This window comes from Haplochromis burtoni, unplaced genomic scaffold, assembly GCF_018398535.1.
Source record: "Haplochromis burtoni strain Fernald_Lab_line unplaced genomic scaffold, NCSU_Asbu1 Contig_289, whole genome shotgun sequence".
Taxonomy (NCBI): domain Eukaryota; kingdom Metazoa; phylum Chordata; class Actinopteri; order Cichliformes; family Cichlidae; genus Haplochromis; species Haplochromis burtoni.
This window is the reverse complement of record NW_024582650.1, coordinates 236772-257170: the sequence shown is the minus strand read 5'-3', so window position 1 is coordinate 257170 and position 20399 is coordinate 236772. Positions and strand designations below refer to the sequence as shown.

General features: G+C 40.1%; 2 protein-coding genes across 2 annotated transcripts; both read left to right on the top strand.

The window, feature by feature from the left end:
* Window positions 1-12: 12 nt before the first annotated feature.
* Window positions 13-10952, top strand: cfap91 (cilia and flagella associated protein 91). Its single transcript, XM_005944888.3, has 17 exons — window positions 13-212; window positions 322-398; window positions 665-813; window positions 985-1065; window positions 1204-1260; window positions 1348-1517; window positions 5874-6051; window positions 6267-6424; window positions 6524-6685; window positions 6799-6932; window positions 9005-9118; window positions 9200-9271; window positions 9363-9509; window positions 9592-9813; window positions 10035-10183; window positions 10267-10358; window positions 10529-10952. The coding sequence occupies exons 1-17, from the start codon at window positions 125-127 to the stop codon at window positions 10732-10734; spliced, it is 2256 nt and encodes a 751-aa protein (XP_005944950.1). The 5' UTR covers window positions 13-124; the 3' UTR covers window positions 10735-10952.
* Window positions 10953-11634: 682 nt separating this feature from the next.
* nr1i2 (nuclear receptor subfamily 1, group I, member 2) lies at window positions 11635-20199 on the top strand. Its single transcript, XM_005944883.3, has 9 exons — window positions 11635-11853; window positions 12676-12905; window positions 15342-15472; window positions 15717-15886; window positions 15970-16286; window positions 16364-16509; window positions 19338-19454; window positions 19650-19755; window positions 19845-20199. The coding sequence occupies exons 2-9, from the start codon at window positions 12724-12726 to the stop codon at window positions 19999-20001; spliced, it is 1326 nt and encodes a 441-aa protein (XP_005944945.1). The 5' UTR covers window positions 11635-11853; window positions 12676-12723; the 3' UTR covers window positions 20002-20199.
* Window positions 20200-20399: the final 200 nt, after the last annotated feature.

Below are 20399 nucleotides of genomic sequence, written 5' to 3'. Positions count from 1 at the left end.
TCCCACTTCCGGACGGTCAGTTTATTGTCTCCATGACTACAGTGTCAAAACGACGTCGTTGAAGCGGCCGTCCGCATGTAAAATTAGCTGTAAAAATACTCAATTGTTTGACTAAATACAGAAAATGTGCGCATCTGTGACTAACACGTTTACCAAGAAGAATGATGCTGGTACAGCTGTTTTGCGTGAACGGGCTTATGACTACTTGTACGGTGAGTAAGCTTTGAACTAACTAGCACAGCTAACGAACACACCAATGAGCACGGCTAATAGCTGAACTTAGCTGCCTCGGTTGCCATCACCTGAACTGTTCCTCCACAGATCCGGTTCACACAGTGTCATCGGAGGCAGACCACACCAAGGCCAATTTCAAGGCCTTTGCGTCCAGGTCTCGAATAGTAAGTCGTATCTATACTTTATTTCAAATTTATTACATTTTAAATAAAAGATAAGTTGATTTAAAATGCTGTCATTATTATATTATCGTTTATTTTAATTTTAATTTAAACCTGTAGTATACAGAGCATTTATCTTGTATTGTAATAATGTATATTTTCTTCCATCTTTTGAATGTAATATAGAGGGGCTTTTTTGTCTCTTTTGTTTAACTAAAAATTAAATGTGAAATGCACTCTTTAACATTGTTTCCGTCTTCTTCGCTCAGAGGAGAATACCAGAGTTTGCATCCATGTTTAGTGACAACCCACGCTATACTGTTAAAGTAGACCCTGCAGTCCCGCAGCCGGCCTTTACTGATCTTCAGTGGCGAGGCCACACAGAACAGCGCAAAGAGGCCCTGCAGCAGCTGGCTGGGTAACACAACATGCACATGAAGCCTTAGTTACTAAGTTGCTTCATTTTAAGATGTAGTCTTTCTCTCATTACAGACAAAATAAATAAAATAAAGTAATTTTTTAATGTCTCTATTATATATTATAAATGATAAAATATGTATATATTACATCTTGATTATCTTCTTGACAGGATTTCTCCAAACGTTCAAACATGGCTGAAAACCAAGGAGTGCCGTGTAACCGGAGCAGATTTCTGCAAATACTTTAAACGGTTTGACTAGCCAGTTGAGAATCTGATTGTTTTTTCTGTTTTTCCTAACACAACAAACTAAAGATAACTGCCATACTGCCCCACTTATGTAGATGTCAGTATAGTCTATGACATAGTATTTCACTTTGTTCCCTTTAGCCCTCTCATTCCCTTTGGGCAGCAGATACCTCCTAGTGTGATTTATGCTTTGCCGAGGTGAGGTTCTTTGCATTACTTTGTTGTGCAGCTGTTTCTGCTGTGCTATTTTTTCTGGAAGTATGCCTGTTTTTTGTGTCACCTTAGAGAAGACTTTATAACGTCTGATGCTGAGCAACAACCCACCCACTTCACTGTTGGGGTCCAGACAGACTACAGGGAAAGTGAAACACAGACAGACCCATACAGCCCCGAGTATGTGATTCAGCCCGGGACTACTCCCTCAGAGCTCCTGCAGATGGCAGCTTTGACTTGGGGTATAGGCGTGTTTATTGTGTTCTTTATCTGTTATATGAACCGTGATGGTATACTCATAAGCAACTTTATTAGATCTTGGCAGTATAATTATCTTGCTCTCTTCTCTCCATCCTATTTTTTTTTTTTACTTACTAAACATAATTTATAATGCATCTGTGCTGGCTAACCTGTGCATAAGAAACTCACTGAAAAACAAATTGTTGCAAAAACAAATAGTTAGCATCAACAGGTTCATCATCCACAAGTCACAGTTAGTACAGGAAGAAAGTACAAGTAAAATACAAACAACCCACGCTGATCTTGAGTGGGAGGGATAACTGAAACTCCACTTTCTATTAGTGTAAAGACGTTTAACTGCACATTTAATCACTGAGATGTCTTAATATAAGATGAAGAAGTTCAATTTCAACAGCATGTCTCAGTTTTTCTAAATGATAAATGTGGAAATTACAGAAAGGAAAATTCTGGAAGCTCACTTCCCACACTGCCCTGTATTTATAAAACAAGATAAAGATTTTGTTCATTGATTAAAATCTATTTTTAAACTAAAATTTATATAGTGGACAGTAAAAAAAGAAACTTTTCTGTTATTTAATTGTTAATTTGATAGATTACTTGGTTACTTGATTACTTGGTTACTTGAATACTTAGGTGTAGTATAAATGGCTGTGAGGGAGGTATTTATCAGCAGGAAAAGCTCTAAAACATGAATGAAAATACCCTTAAAAGTCCCAAAATTGATGCACTCCTTCATATTTTCCAAAACGGGCTGGATTGGATCTTTGCCAGGCCAATATCGGCCCCCAGGCCTTATATTTGACACCCCTATCATGCATAAATAAAGTTGAGCTTTGCTTCACAAGATAGAACCATGCCTTAAACATATTCGTGGAACCTTTTGCAGTCTGTCTGCTTTACCATAACACTGCTAACATTTGTCACTGCACAATTGATCAATATGCCTATAAGTGACTATATCATATTTTAAAACTGAGAAATTTTATTGTCTCAGTTCTCAAGTTTGTGCCTTGGGTCCAGAGTGCCTTATCCCCACAAATTCCCCCGACAAATGTAATTGGTGCAGTTTGTTTGTCTGTCTGCTGTAAATGTTTGTTATCAAGCATCCACAGTTCATCACTGCTAGTGCCCAAGGTCAAAGCTGAGCTTGGAAAAAAATTAAAGAAGCCGTATCTAGTAATATATCATGTAAAAGGGTTTGGAGAGAACTGTACAATGCACTTCTTCATTTTTCAATACGATGGCCTACGACATCACAACTAGTTTCACAAGATCTCACACTGCATGAATATATCTTAAATCTTAAGACATTTCTGCTACAATCATAGGGGTAAAGATAATAAAATACACAAGTTTTGCATATAATGCTTCAAGGTCAAAGGTCAGGGTCACATAAATTAGATTATAAACATGCTCTTTAAAACATTATTTTTTCATTACATTATATGACTTCCCAATGTCACAAAAAGATGAACGTCCTACACTAGATTTCCATATTAACAATATTGACATCAGCTTAAAGTATCAGTGTTAGTATAGCCCAGGGGTCTGCAACCTGTGGCTCCGGAGCCGCATGCGGCTCTTTTGTCCTTATACTGCGGCTCCGGGTGGTTTGAGAAAATAAATTAGAAGTATTTAGCTGAAGTGTATTTTATTTGTGTTTAGTTCTTTTTTTAACTTGTAGTTCTAAATTGGAAGATTATTGTGATTTTGAAATATAAAAATAAAATTATATCTTATTATTTTTTCATCGCTCAAAATAAGCGTCACACTCGCGGAAGCCGGTATACCCGCCGAAATGCCGTGCATTTATCGAGTCTTTCAAACCCAGGTAGGCCAGTTATGGATCTTCGGATCCACATTATGTTGGCAGCTGTTCTCCACCGTGAACTATGTTAAAAACAAACACCGCTCACGCCTCACAGATGGCAGCTTACAGTCCTGCGTAAAGATGAAAGCCCCGATTTGCAGACGCTGTGCGCAGAGGTTCGGGACCATAAGTCTTATTGTAAACATATCACAGCAGACCTGACGATGTTTCCATGAACACGCTTTTCAGCATCTCTTTATTGACCACTTTTCACACACGGTTGCTGTACGCATACAGCCGGCTGTAGCTTTTCAGCTCACAGCCCGACAACACAACAGCAGAGAGAGCACAGACTTTAAGGTGGCGAAGGTAATTTTCTCTGTAGCACTTCATGGATTTCATAAACAACACACCTTAGTTGCTCTGTGGATTCTTTTAAAAAGCAGTTAAAAACTTTTCTGTTCAAACAAGCCTTTTGTTGATCTACTTATTTTATATTCTTTACATTATTTACATTTGATCTTTTACATTGTGTATAATGTCTATTGATTGTATTGTTTATTTTAATATTTGTGTACAGCGCTTTGTGACTGCCTGTCTGTGAAAAGCGCTTAATAAATAAACTTTACTTACTTACTTTAGTTGTTCACACAAAGCATAAAGGTAAAAAAAAACAATATATACAGTGTTATCTTCATTTTAGATTTCAAAAAGTATTTACGGCTCCCAGTGTTTTCTTTTGCGTGGAAACCGGGTCCAAGTGGGTCTTTGGGTGTAAAAGGTTGCTGACCCCCTGGTATTTGCCATGTTGGGGACGCTGCACTCTCTGACTGCTCTTATTCTTAAATTGTTGCTCGGACTGTTTATATAACCTGTCACGTTACTGATTAGCTCAGTTGTGTGATGGTACTAAAGGGATTTTTAAAATAATTTAAATCCTTTTTAAGTGTGTTAGTTGTCCCAGCTATTTTAAAATGTTTTTCTAGTATCAAGTTATAAAGTAAGATACTTTTTTTAAGTATGAAGTGTCTCAGTGTCAATGCTTGATATTTTATCTTTTACTACACTTAGCACAAATAGTACAAGTAGTTTGGTTGATTATTTCTTAGTTGTGGCAGTGCTTCATGGCAATACCTCTTACACAGTTAAAGCCTGTTTATTTCCCTTAAATGTTGCCATGTTTGTAAGGAAAATGGATTTCTAGGTTAAGTAGCAGATTTGACTATGTGGGTTGCTCGCTTGAAAAACTTTCCAAATTGACTCTGCCTATGGCGAGCAGCTTATTCTGCTACTGACTCAGTAGCACATGGGAAAATGTGTCTGTGTGGGCTCTCAGGTCATGGTACTCCAAGGAGCTTGAAAGGAAAGCGACTAGACATCTTTCATGAAGACGTTTCACCTCTCATCCAAGAGGCTTCTTCAGTTCTAAAACTAAAAGGTTTCGTATTGTGTCACTTTGTACGTTCCTCACAATTTCCCATCATTACCCCCTCCCCTTCGCTGCACCCCTGCACTGTTCTGTTTTTAATGGCCCCCGTATGGCCACCCTTATGAAAAAATTCTTGAGATGCCCCTGGTCACAGGTACTGAAAGCCTAGTGGGGATTGTCCCTTAAGAGCATAATGTGTGTCATCACATGAGCCCGAGGTGTGATAAAAGGCATGTGATGTTACCCCCAGAGGTTTCTGATGAAAACACCGTAAGAACTTGTCTCACCCTATCATGTGACCTATTGAGGTCAGCTGACGCAATATACGAGTGGGGGTTGAGGCGTCTGGGAAGCCACGCCCTCTGTTCAATGATGGTTGTTCACAGTAGATGGCCTCTTTTACTCCTCTTTCAAACAATCTATGTTCTCAGTCCAAAATGTGAACATTGGCATCCTTGAAAGAGTGACCTTTACCTTTTAGGTGCAGATGTACAGCCCAGTGTTGTCCTTTCGAGGTGGCTCTTCTATGTTGTTTCTTGCTTTTATTTATTGAGTAGCCTCCTAAGAACAGCTTTAACTTTTTTTGTCATTTCCTGCATCTTTGGCACTAGAAGAAGCCGCCCAAACACATGAGATATCATGAGATATCATTGGAAAGACCAGGATGTCCTCTACTGAGCACATGAGGACTTCGTAGGGTAGCTCAAATTAGTCAAAAGACACAGACCACAAACAAATGTCGTGACAGAGAACATAAATGAATAGGGTGGGTCTCAGGAGACTAGAGGTCCACCTGTTCCTCACTGCATTGCACAGCATACACTTTATTGCTTAGCTTGTGTTTACGAGTTTTGTCCTTGGGATGAACCAGTTTTTGTCTGAGGGTGTGTCTGGGTTTGCAGTTCACTGGGATGTCATGCTTGGAGAAGATTCTTCTTTGTTACAAAAAATGCAAATTTTCCTTACTTTTGCGTCAAGTTTATTTTTAGGCAAATATGGGCTATGATTGCAATCTGTATATATTTACATTTTAAGCTGTGTTGCTTTTTTGTGACAGGGTTGCATAATTAGTTTTTTTTCTGAATGAAAATTCCTCAGGTCACGGTCTGCCTGCAGGCCTTGCAGAAGTGGAAATGATACAGCGTGCCCGTGCCAAGCGAGCTTGGGAGGCCAGTCTTCCTCCACTGAGTGACCTGAGCCAGCTCGACAAGAGGAGGCGTTTAATGGAAGAGATGGAGGCCAAAGAGTGGGCTTTCAGAGAAGGCGAAATTGAGAAGTGAGTGATAGTGCACCTGAAATGCTAATCTAACTGGAAAACACACTAATAGGGATGCAACCTACTGCTTAAAGTGATGGTGATGCACTGTTTGGCACAGATTTAAACTTCATCGTGTATTGATTGCTTCACACCTTCATTGTTTCAGTTCACTCCTGTCACTCTGATAAGGAGCAGTTGTGTTTTGTGTTTTTATCGTACATTTTCTCTGCTAGGTTGCAAGAGGCTCGTTTAGAGGTGCTAAAGGACCTTCTGAGGCAGAGAGATGAGGCTCAGAAAGATGTCACAAATGACAGACTGAACCAGATATATTCTAAGCACCAGGAAGACAGGGAGACCAAGCTAAACAAAATACACGCTGACTACAACAGGTGTAAGACGTCCAGCCCTCTAATGTTAAGTATATTATTTAATATCTGGTCTCATTCCTTGGCAACTGCCTCTGTTTTTCTTTTCTTATTTTTGTCTGCAGCACTGAGAAAATTAGAAGCTAAGAGGAAAAATGTGGAGGGGAAGCTAGAACGGTGCGTCATAGCCTCTCAGACGTATGTCCCCAGGATCCGCATTGGCATTTTTCCCAACAGGAACATCAACAGCATGCTGTCAACAAGATGCTACTTAGACACATATGAAGGTTTGAATCTGAATGCTGTTGCAGAAGTAAAAATTTTGTATGTAATTTCCAGTATAACACACACAGATAATTTCATAAATTCATTGTTAAGATCATTTTTAATTCTTTGTTAGGTTTAGAAGAACTAGAGGCGCAACTCAGTGCTTCAGTACTGAAGTCAAAGAGAGAAAGAACAAAACCCAAAGTCTCCGAGGATGTGATGAAGCCTCCTGAGAGCAGAGCTGTGCAGTTGCTGAAGAAATACAAGGTAAGGCAGAACAGAAAATATAGATGTTGATTAAAGTGGATCTACGTTGCTCAGGTCCAATGCAATATTTATTACTACTGGAGTAGTTTTGAATAATTGACAGTTTAAAATAACTCTTACTTATCATAAGCTGGGCTCTGGCGATTCACCCACTGAAACAAGCTTAAGTCAACACTTCTGATTGGCTATCTCATGGAGACACAAGGTTTGAACTGCAGGTCAATGGTGCTTCTGTGCACCTGTTATGACCACAGTAAAGATCTCTGCTCTCATTAACATCAGGCAGAGCCAAGAGCAGAAGAAATTGTGAGAAACCAGGCAGGAATCTGAAGCCTGAGCTTTTGGCTCATGTATACAGTGGGGCAAAAAAGTATTTAGTCAGCCACCGATTGTGCAAGTTCCCCCACCTAAAATGATGACAGAGGTCAGTAATTTGCACCAGAGGTACACTTCAACTGTGAGAGACAGAATGTGAAAAAAAAAATCCATGAATCCACATGGTAGGATTTGTAAAGAATTTATTCGTAAATCAGGGTGGAAAATAAGTATTTGGTCAATAACAAAAATACAACTCAATACTTTGTAACATAACCTTTGTTGGCAATAACAGAGGTCAAACGTTTACTATAGGTCTTTACCAGGTTTGCACACACAGTAGCTGGTATTTTGGCCCATTCCTCCATGCAGATCTTCTCGAGAGCAGTGATGTTTTGGGGCTGTCGCCGAGCAACACGGACTTTCAACTCCCGCCACAGATTTTCTATGGGGTTGAGGTCTGGAGACTGGCTAGGCCACTCCAGGACTTTCAAATGCTTCTTACGGAGCCACTCCTTTGTTGCCCGGGCGGTGTGTTTTGGATCATTGTCATGTTGGAAGACCCAGCCTCGTTTCATCTTCAAAGTTCTCACTGATGGAAGGAGGTTTTGGCTCAAAATCTCACGATACATGGCCCCATTCATTCTGTCCTTAACACGGATCAGTCGTCCTGTCCCCTTGGCAGAAAAACAGCCCCATAGCATGATGTTTCCACCCCCATGCTTCACAGTAGGTATGGTGTTCTTGGGATGCAACTCAGTATTCTTCTCCTCCAAACACGACGAGTTGAGTTTATACCAAAAAGTTCTACTTTGGTTTCATCTGACCACATGACATTCTCCCAATCCTCTGCTGTATCATCCATGTGCTCTCTGGCAAACTTCAGACGGGCCTGGACATGCACTGGCTTCAGCAGCGGAACACGTCTGGCACTGCGGGATTTGATTCCCTGCCGTTGTAGTGTGTTACTGATGGTGACCTTTGTTACTTTGGTCCCAGCTCTCTGCAGGTCATTCACCAGGTCCCCCCGTGTGGTTCTGGGATCTTTGCTCACCGTTCTCATGATCATTTTGACCCCACGGGATGAGATCTTGCGTGGAGCCCCAGATCGAGGGAGATTATCAGTGGTCTTGTATGTCTTCCATTTTCTGATGATTGCTCCCACAGTTGATTTTTTCACACCAAGCTGCTTGCCTATTGTAGATTCACTCTTCCCAGTCTGGTGCAGGTCTACAATACTTTTCCTGGTGTCCTTCGAAAGCTCTTTGGTCTTGGCCATGGCGGAGTTTGGAGTCTGACTGTTTGAGGCTGTGGACAGGTGTCTTTTATACAGATGATGAGTTCAAACAGGTGCCATTCATACAGGTAACGAGTGGGGGACAGAAAAGCTTCTTACAGAAGACGTTACAGGTCTGTGAGAGCCAGAGATTTTCCTTGTTTGAGGTGACCAAATACTTATTTTCCACCCTAATTTACGAATAAATTCTTTACAAATCCTACCATGTGGATTCATGGATTTTTTTTTCACATTCTGTCTCTCACAGTTGAAGTGTACCTCTGGTGCAAATTACTGACCTCTGTCATCATTTTAAGTGGGGGAACTTGCACAATCGGTGGCTGACTAAATACTTTTTTGCCCCACTGTATACAGCAACGTCATTATTTGACATTTTAGCCATTTTGTTTGATGCAAGATCCACTTGAAGTATATCTTTGAAGTTTTAGATACATACATACTGGCACTTCTGGCTCCACAGAATCTGAAGCAGAAGCAGGATGACCACGCATCTTTGAGGACTTTACGTTTTCTTCTCAGAAAGGAGACGCCTGTTCCTCATCCTGTCACTCCCACAGTGGAAACACCACCTGAGGTCAGTTAATTATTCTGACTGTTACTGAGACTTCCTTTGTAAATATTACATTTATTGTATTAATATTTCTCTATTTTTTAGGGGGAAGAAGAGAAAGAACTTGCTGTAATCTTCTTGCAGAAACTATTGCGAGGACGAAGGATCCAGTATGAGGTCCACCTATGTTTCATTCCTACATAAATGTTTCAGTCTTGCTCAGTTTTTGAGCACTTATCTTTTTACTTTTATCTCTGCTGTTCTAAAGATGTTTAAGGGCAAGGAGAAACATCAGGATCTCATCCAGGAACTGAGGACTGTCCATGCCCTGAAGAGGGAAGAGCAGGAGCTACAGAAGGCAGACAAAGAGCACGTCCTGATGCTGAATAAACAAAGAGACAAACGCAGACTTGAGGTGAAACACACGGACCTGACCACGTGGACAAAAATGTACTAAATCCAAACAACCTTTATACCCGTTCTCTCCATCTTTTCAGATTTTTCAACAGGAAGCGCATCAAGCTGGAGTAGTAGGAGCGGAACTAGAACAAGTGTTTGACACATTGTCCAAGGAGCTGATTCGTCTCCAGGATGAGCGAAGGATCCACGCCTTTACACTGCTGGCTGAGAGAGACCGTCGGATGCAAGAGGCCGAGGAGAGCGGAAGGAGGCAGGTAGAGGAGCGAAGACGCAAAGAGGAAGACGAGATCTTCAGAGAAGTATGTGCACATGTCATTGTTCTGTTGTAAAAGGGTAACAGAGATCAGTAACAATGAGGTAACAAAGCATTTGCAGTCAGAGCACCACTCTTTGGAACAAGCTGAGTCACTAAATCGCTTATTAAAATTACTTATTTTTCTATTTTTTTTTCAATTATTGTACTTATTATTACCATTTTAAGGTGTGTGAGTTTGTGGGTTCCCTTCACTTCTTGTCACAGGTGGTACAGGTACATCAGGAGACTGTGGACATGTATTTAGAAGACATCATCTTGGGGACCATTGAGCACATAGCCGACCAGCAGGCGCGGGAGGAGATCCACAAGAGAGCAAAGGAGGTCAACGACATCGCATATGCCGTTGAGGAAAGGTAACAAGCACCTTCGAATATCTGTCGCTGCTTGGTGTTAAGGAATTGTAACACTAACAAACATCGCTTTTGTGTGCGAGTAGCCGGGATAATCTTCAGTCGGAGGAGATTGTGTCTGAGCTGGTGTACAGCTTCCTTATCCCAGAGGTAAAGAAGATCGGTGTCAGGGAAAGAGGTTTGTAGCAAGAATTAGAAACACACGAAAATGCATTAAATGACTTACTAGTAAAAGATAAATGCCCCTTGTTTTTAAAATAGAAATTAAAATGACTTATTGGAGTGTTGATGGAGTGATTAAGTTAAAGGTAAATCCTTTCCTAATTTTTTCTGACCTTGCATTTTCAGTGCACCAGAAGCAGCATAGACACTTACAGGCAGCTCGGAACATCATTCAAGGGACTTCAAATGCTCCTGAGCTCCTGAACAGTACTCTGGAAGCGTCAAAATATACCTGTCCTGGTATAAAAGCGTCCTGTCAAGTCCTGGAAGAGACAATGAGCCAGCCGCTGCAGGGGAAGGAAGCAGAGCAGCACGATGCTCAAACTGAGTAAAAAGAGAGGACTAGAATATTAAAAGTGTTCTGCATTGCAATCTATAATGTCTAAAACTTGTTGTGATATTATTAAAGTGATGGTTTAATAATCATTCTGGGTTGTTTTTTTTTACTCTAAGCAGTAATTAATTTAATTTAATTTGACATGAAATGTTTGAAGAAGTCTTTCTGCTTTTACTCCACCACGTTTTGGGAACAAATGTTGTGTTTTATGCGGGAGATGATGTATTTGAACCCTTTGAAGCATAGGCATGAATTAATTGCCAGAAATTATATATTTTATTTATTTATTTTGAAAAAGGGGATGATTGAACCTTGTGATGAATTTAAAAAAAAATCTTTATTATTGTAGGTGTTTTAATTTATGTCATATTTGCTACATCTGTTTTTTTAATTTATTTATATTTAGCTATGTATTTCTTTAAAATGCATTGTGCAATTTATTTCAGTTTTTGAGGGGAAAATCACTCTGATGATGATAAAGCCTCGAAAACGAATTCAAACATGATAATCCAGTGTTTGCTTTTTGTTTGTTTTTAATTGATTGGATTATTACAGATTTAGATACCCAGCAACACACAAGCAATTAAAATAATCGCAGCTCAACATTAAATGGTGCCATTTTCCATAATGACTTTTGGTACTTATTATATATTTTGATTTTACAACGTGCAGCATGAAGACTCTTAAACAGGATTATAACTTACATTAAAAGTTCTTTTTTTTCACGTTTCCACAATTATTCAACGAAAAATTATGTTTCATCACTTTTGCAAGAAAATCGTGTCCTTTTTTTCTATGCTGATTCCATTTCCGATTAAATATTTGGATTCGTCCTGTGTCGCTCCATCCTGGAAACGCCCCTGCGTCCGTGATCCGCGTCTACGAAGTACGACATCAGTAGGCGGTGCTGGATTTTACACAGTTTCTTCGGCTACAGCCGGTTGTAGTTGTGGCAAACTGCCAGTATTAAACATTAAGCTGGTCGAAAGCTTGCACGACGACCTGTTAACGATTCTCTCCCCTGTTGGTCATGCTCAAAATTCCCCCTGATTAAGCGAAGTGAGGCGGGCACCTGTGGACCACGCACAGCTGTTTTGACATCTGGAATCGTCAGGTGAGTGATTTGAATGACCTAAGCCAGACATTTAATCAGGTAAAGGAAGGAAAAGAGTTTACTGTATGACAACCTGTGTGGACCTGTGCACACCTGTTAGACAGGTCAGGCTTCAGTTACAAACCTGCCTACCTGCAGGGTGGGAGTGAAGTAGGAGCACTCCCAAACAAGCATGTTTTACACGCTGCTTCAGTGGAGTGTGTGGAGTTGTGTATGCTTTAAAGAAACACAACGACTTACGTTAAAGTTGTGATTTCAGTGTGTCAGTAATTCGGAGGGATTTGAGTGTTAAAATTAAAAAGGTTGCATTAAGCATTGTTTACTGGCAGAAAATACCTGAAATGTATGTTGCTAAATCATTAATCAACAGTAGCCTGTGCTTGTTTTTTGTGCAACTTACCGTTTTTCCACTGGAAAGTATTAAAAAAAAAATTGAAGAGTCCACATTGTTCTTTGCACTTGAACATTGTGAGCTGTTCTGTGCACTTCAGAAAATTGCTCTTGCTCTTTGATGAAAATCAAGGTGATCTCCTACTGTGACCATTTAGCCACAATGAATAGGGGGTTGTAATAGACGTAAATGACTCCACAAGGAGCCTTTAGTCATATCCAGGTATGGGTCACTGCTGGAAGAAAATGGTTCAGCCACAGTATTGTGGTCATATCCTTTCATTTAAGAGTATCATAGCACAATAACGTAGAATATACAGTGTGTATCCTGTACATTAACTGTGACGTAGTAGTGCTGATAGTAGTTAAACCTAAGCCTGATCTCACAGGGAACCTTTCCATTTCTTACTGAATCAATCTTGCCCAGAACAGATGTGAAGGCAGTGACGCCAGACTAATCTGATTATCTCTCGGTTGAGAATGAGCAAGAAGGCCGCTGGAGTGCAGATCATCAGTGAAGTGCTCGCAAGGCAGAATAAAGAGGATGAGGAGGAGAAGCTGACAGATGATGAGGAGTCCAGAGTGTGTGGTGTCTGTGGAGATCTGGCTAATGGTTACCACTTCAATGCCTTGACCTGTGAAGGCTGCAAGGGCTTCTTCAGGTAAAGCTCTTCAACATTTAATAACATCATGAATCAAGCAATAAATGGCTGTTTAAGGGCTTTTAGAAAACAAATAGTCCAGCTTTTATGTTTGCTGTATCTAGAGTTTCTCTCATGTTTTTAATTATATTTAGAAATTTTTTGTCATGAAAAGAATCCCTTGTGAATGTGAAATGACAAATTAGTGATTTTCCTTCCGAGGAGCCAAACTTTCTTGTAATCTTTTAAAGTGGTCTTGAGCAATAGTTCTCCAGTCTTCCAGAAGGTCTTCCAAAAATTTTCTTTTGACATTTGCTGCTTTCTCAGTCATTTTCACTCACTCAGTTGTTGTACCTGATGAGCATAAAAGGCTCCTGGTTGAACTCAAACCAGTGTTTTGTCCATACATAACTAATAACTTAGTTCATCTAATAAGAAATATTAGATGAAAATTTGGCATATCTCAGCAGTGTGTCCTTAAGAATTTTCAGTAGAAGTAGAAGACAAAAGAAGAAGTGGCAGGGTTAGAAAAACTCCATCATCTCCAGCAGATGAACAGTTTCTAAAAGTCATGTCCTTGAGAAAGAGGAAAAAATCCAGCAAAGACCTGACACAGAGAGACACAGAGAGATGCATCTGGCCCTTCAGTTCATCCATCTGCTCTTAAGGGAAGAAAACATACAGAAAAGGTGGAGGTATTCCAAATTACACAAGAACTGGACTAAACATCAGTGGCAACTGGTCTTGAAATTTGTGGCTCAAATCTCTGTTAATAGGTCAGGAGAGAGGTACACAGCAAGTGCAACATATTTACCTTCATACCACAGTCATTAGTAAAACATCCAGTGGTGTTGGGAATCTTGTCAAAATTAATATAATTATGAACACAGAAAAATACCATCAGATTGCTTTTACCATCTGGAAAGCATCTGATTGGCACCCGCTTCATTTTTCAACACAGTGATGCCAAACACACTGTAATGTAATAAAGAGTACAGGCAGTCATTAATACCTTTTTTTTTGGTGGGGTGGGGGATGTTCACGTCATTTTGTTGGCTGCTTATATTGTAAATTTTTAATATCATATAAAGTGAAACCACATTTCGGATCTTTTTTTTTCATGCCCAAAAAGTATTTTTAAGTAGTATTTATAAGTTAATTTGAATTCAGTTCACCTGAATTCAGCACCTCTGTACTTTTAGCACCCTGTCAACCAAATAAACAGACACGCGATCGTGAGGACCGGATATACACACAAGCACATTCTCTATACTACATTTATACATATACAACATCTTGCACAGTATCTATATACATAGATATATACACAGATACAGTGACTATCTTGCTTTCATAGGCTCAAAATGTGAAATAAGCTCGACACCGTCTGCTCTGCAATTTGAAGGCCACCTCAGTTCACTGTGACCTGAGTAACCATGAAGTTGTAGGAGGTTGTAGGATGTTGAATTGTATTCTTTCTGTGGCACATGCAGGTTTCAGAAGACTAGATTGTGACTTGTTGACCTAGTTAGGACTGGTGTAGTTGTGTTCTGAATAAGTTGAACTCTTTTACTAGGAAGGCTCACAAACAGGAAATGACAGTGGTGTAGTCTGCTCGTGATAAAAGAAAACATGATTTACTCTGAGTCAGAAGCTTGTTATGTTTGAAATGTGTTGTAACTACGTAACAGATATGACTATTAACTTTAACACTAATCACATTTTCAGGTGACCTTCTCTAATTTCAACACATTCCCAAATTAAATCCACACAGTGCACACAGTACAGACAGTTCATTAGGTACAGGTTGCTAGTACCAGGCTGGTCTCCTTTTGCCTTCAGAACTGATTTATTTCTTGGTGGTATAGATTTAACAAGGTGCTGGAAACATTCCCCAGAGATTTTGGTCAATTTTGACATGATAGCATCACACATGATAGCACATCCATGATCTCCCAGACCACCTCATCCCAAAGGTGCTCTATTTTACTGAGAGCTTTTTATTGAGGGCATTTGATTACAGGGAACTTGTTATCATGTTTAGGAAATCAGGTTGAGATGATTTGAGTTTTATGATATGGTGCATTGTCCTGTTGGAAGCAGCCATCAGAAGATGGGTGCACTGTGGACATGGTCAGGCACATTACTCAGGTAGGCTGTCATGTTTAAATGATGCTCAGTTGGTACTAAGGGCCCCAAAGTGTGCCAAGAATATATCTTCCACCCCATTACACCACCACTACCAGCCTAAATGGAGTGGAGATCCATGCATTCATGTTGTTTACACCAAATTCTGACCCTATCAAACAAATGTTGCGGCAGAACTTGAGACTGCACATTTGTTGTGCAATTTCAGTAAACTTGTGCAAATTGTGACTCATTAGATATTTGCATTAACAAGCAGTTAAACCTAAGGCATGAAGCTGTTATTTTGTGAGTGGATGTTTTTCATTTCAGACGTAACATAAAGAGGTCAAACCAGCTCCGCTGTCTATTCCTGAATAAATGTGTTATAACGAAAAACAGCCGCCGGTCTTGTCAAGCCTGCCGCATGCGCAAATGTCAGGCCATTGGCATGTGCAAAGACAGTAAGTAACATCTAAAGGCTTTTATACTTAATGTTTAAGTCACTGTAGGAAGTGTGTGGTATTATAAAAGGTGCACCCATCAGTTTCTAGAATGCTTGTTATCATTTTGCATGTTTACATCATGTCATACAATAAATTGATACACATAATTTTCATGCCTTGAGAAGAAATTATGAATCAGATCAGGTTGTTTTATGCTGACATGCTTGACATAGTAAATGCTTGTATTTTTGTGCTTGCTCAGTGGTCATGTCTGATGAAAAGGTGCAGGAGAGGAGGGTCCAAATCAAGAAGAATAAGATGCTTAACTCCCCAGTGGAGCTTTCATTCCAACAAGAAAAACGTATTCAGGAACTGCTCTTTGGTCACCGCAGCACATTTGACTCAGCATTTTCCCGCTTCAGCAGCTTCAGGGTGTGTGAGTGAATGCATGCAGTTTCAGCTCTTCATCATCATCTTTGTTTTAACTTGTGTAATTGGTCTTTGATTTTTTTCAGCCTATGGACCGAAACATCCTTCCTGTGAATACGCACAAGCAGACGGCAAGCAAGCTCTTTAACCCTCTGACCGAGTGCCCTAGAAACGGCTGCAGCACTGCGAGTAAATCTACCACCGAGCCCACATCATCGCCATCTGCCACCTCATGCTCTTCATCCTCCTTCTGTTTCCACAGTTCCATTAAAAAACAAGAACACCACATACGGAATGACGTCGAAAACAGATGTGTTTTCACTGCTCTTCCGCATGTGGCCGACCTCACGACTTACATGATCCAGAACGTCATTAGCTTTTCCAAAAGTCTCCAAGACTTCCGGTAAATGTGTACATCAACGGATATTTATATTCAGTCGGCACGTTTTCGACACTTGATGTCAAACTGGTGTCTTACAGGTTTCTTACCATGGGAGACCAAATATCTCTGCTGAAGGGAGCCACGTTTGAAATAATGCAGATCCGCTTCAACATGGTGTTCAACTCAAAAACGAGCACATGGGAATGTGGCCATATTACATACTGCATAGATGACGCTGTACGAGGTAAGACTTCTTACAGTTGGATGGATTAGATTAGATTAGATTAGATTAGATTAGATTAGATTAGATTAGATTAGATTAGGTGAAGTCAGACTGTCACTTAGAGTGGCCACTTTCCTGAACACTTGTGACAAAGCATCATTTAAAGAGAGATTTAAAAAAAAATTTCTGAACAAAGTCAGTCAGTGGGACTTGACCTCCAGACCTGAAAAATGAGACCCATGCACAAGTGGCAAAAACTGCAGTTCCTCTAGGTGCCACTTGAGGCTGGCTCAAAAAGCAAGTCAGTTTCCAGACTCCCACGTTAAAACTGCCAACCAGTTTAGCAAGTTTACAACCTGGTACAAAAAAAAAGTTTTGGCTTCTGTGGATAGTTTCCTGCTTCGTGTGTTCTGAGGTGAGAGGTTTTAACCACTGACTCACCTTAATAGTTGAGTTTGTTGAGTTGATTGATACCTGTCCTGGCAGTGATAGGTGTCTGCTAGGCTTGATACTACTTGCAGTAGCTAATTGTGATGTTGTATCATCTGGAGCATTTTTAATAGTTTATCTGACAATTATTATGGCTTGCTGTGTGTTTCAAACCATCCCAGAAGAGAAGAGCATGTCCTGGATAATCCTCCTTTCTGACATGTAAATTAGAAAAGTTATACTTCATGTTTTATACAATATGGCCTAAAACGAGCAACTGACTCTACACACTCAGGAAAATCCAATGTTAGGCTTATTAGTGAATCTAAATAGGTGTGAATGGTTGTTGCTCTCTGTCTGTTAGCCTTGCGATGTTTGGTGTAACCGTCCACTATTTCATTGGCACCTGGTATAGGCTGCAGCCCCGGGGTGAGCCTGAGTTGGATAAGCATGATGAATGAATGAAGCCTCAAGTGGTCATTAGAGGAACTGCAGTTTAGTTTTTGACACTTGTTTTCTTCATTTGTCTCTACATTTGACGCTGCTTACCAGAGGATAGTGGAGGATTAGGCCTAATTAGCTCCCTAATCATCTGCTGTGTTAGCAATCTCGAGGTGCTCTTTGGTGCTGGTAAAGACTGCAGCAGTGTATGAAAGCTTTTGCTGAAAAAAGTGTGACAATGAGTGGCTGTGCAGTTTAAAATGCTGACGTACTCCAAAGAGTGTGAGAAACTGCAAATGTAGGTGCAAATTCTTTGAGTTCTCACTGTGTTTCACTGTTCATAGAGACGGACTTAGTGCTTATAACCAAGTCAGTATACAAAAATACAAAATGCATTCAGTAATGGAGACAATTATGGTCTGTTGTTGATTGAATTGGAGTAACTCTGAGGTGTGTGTTGTCTGAGGACTCAAAGTAACGTCCCTGATCACAAATTCTGCACACCTGATTAAATAACATGTAACGTGTACTGAATGACCTTTGCCCCCGCAAAATGTTTTTTCACTTGATGAACACGTTGAGTCGTTATTCTCTGATCTCGCTAGTTTTTTTGCTTTTAAACTATATGTAACGTTGCAAACTGTTATTAAACAGGAGTAAAATGAACAAAAAGAAATTTGACGCTCCTAACATGCATGCACATGTTGCACTTTTATTTTTGAAGCAGTCAGACAACAGTCAGTCAGTAACATGTCCAGTCTGTTATCACTCTTGTCACATGTTCTCACACGGTGGTGTAATATGACTCCTTAAGAAACACTCACTGCAACGCTGTCAAACTGGTTTTTACTTCTTTCGATCTAAAGTGCTTCACAAACGCGCTGTCTGAAGGTTTCCTTTTACTATTAGACAAACAGCTCTTAGGAATAAGGAATTCACACTGAGCACTAGGTGAAAGTTGAGATTACAGGGAATACAACTCTGTTTAATTTTCAAGGTGCTGACCTGCGGTTTTCACACTGGATGAGGTGTGCAGCTACAAATATCCATCACAAAGGTGTTTGCTCTTCATGCTACTTTACTTGCGAGTTAACTGCTTAGACTGACCTATAAGTAGGTCACACAGAGAACAAATACTAAAAATAGCACTTCCTTGTTTTGTTTTTTTAAAGGAATGAAAATACACATAAACCATAAATGACATTTGAACTACAGGGGTCTTTGGTATAAATGCTTTTATAAATACTTTGTATTTTGTTTATAATCTGTTAGATATTATTTTTTTGGGACTGGTGCAATCTGTCTGGCAAAGCCAAGTGGAATAACTGTACCTTTATTTCATCCACAACAACAGAAATCAGTATAAAATGATGTCTGACTGATTCCAGTCAACACACCAAGGATATCCCGACTATTCCGCTGGCTTTTAGTTGTCTTTATTGGTGCAAATTCCTTTCACCGTTTCAGTGCTCCTAGGCTAACAGCATGTCAGTTACATTTATAAGCCTTGTGTGTTGGAAAAACTGTAGGGAAGTTGTGGCAAATCACCACCCCTGCTTTTTTTAGAACTTGTGCAAAAATAGTTTTGCAAGAATGTCTGGAAAATCCTGCAGCATGTTCTTGGAGCGCATATCTGACTGGCATACGTGTTTTGTGTATTTGGTGAATATTTACTGTGTAGCTGGTAGTTTTGAGCTCATCGTTCTCCCTGATTTTTTTTTCCTTCCTAATTGTGGATAATTCTGCATGAATGAGCTTTTAGATTGTGGTTTGCCTGTACATGTGTTGCACATTTTCACACATAAATCCCTGCCAGAATCACCTTGATGGTAGCTCACTCGAAAGTGGGAACTAAACATATCCATTTGAATCCGTTTCTTGGAGTGTGGAGAAAAGTGGGAACAGATCAGACCTCAGTGGCCCTCAGACTGTCCTTCCGTATCTGTCCTGCTCCTGACCCGTTTTCCTGTGTTTTCCAGCGGGATTTCAGCCATGTCTGCTGGAGCCTCTGTTCAGATTTCACCACACCCTGCGCACACTGGGCCTACAGGAGGAAGAATACGTTCTCATGCAAGCCATGTCTCTGTTTTCTCCAGGTGATGGTCGTTCTTCAGCAGTTCATCCCAGTCCTTGCTAGGACCAAATCAATAATTAACCAACCCTGTAAATATTTAAACCCTACAAACAGTGTGCATTTGTACCCAGCCCAAAATAAAAATGCATTCTCAGATTTTCCTCAGGGCGAAGTGGCTTCAAATTAAAAGAAATTTGTTTTTTACTTGAATTGCCAGACCGTCCAGGCGTGCAGCAGCACAGCTTGATTGACAAAGTTCATGAAAACTTGGCGCTGACGCTAAAAACCTGGATTGACTGCAAGAGAACAGGTCCAGAGAAACAGTGAGTGAAATGTCAAATTCTCGCCCCTTTCCAGTCAGTGTGAAATGTTTTTACATACTGCAGTTATTGACTTTTCTATTGTATTTCAGCCTGCTGTATCCCAAAGTGATAGCCTGCTTTACAGAGATGAGAACAATGACTGAGGAATACAGCAAACAGATTCTACAGATCCAGGACATCCAGCCTGACACCATCAGTCCTCTCATAATGGAGATGGTCAGTAAAGGCTCCTGTAATGACTTATGAAGAGTGTGCTGTACATGAGCAGCACAAGCACTGTTAATGGGGACGCTTAAATGAAAGTATCCTATTGTTATTTTACATGTGTCGAAAGAGTGAAGACTGGACTCGGGAGACAGACACTATCTCTACTTTTAAGATTAGGCTTAAAACTTTCCTTTTTGCTAAAGCATATAGTTAGGGCTGGACCAGGTGACCCTGAATCCTCCCTTAATTATGCTGCAATAGATGTAGGCTGCCGGGGATTCCCATGATGCATTGAGTTTTTCCTTTCCAGTCACCTTTCTCACTCACTATGTGTTAACAGCAGTGTTGGTCAAGTTACTTGAAAAAAATAATCAGTAACTAATTACTGATTACTTCCCCAAAAAGTAATCCCGTTACTTTACTGATTACTTATTTTC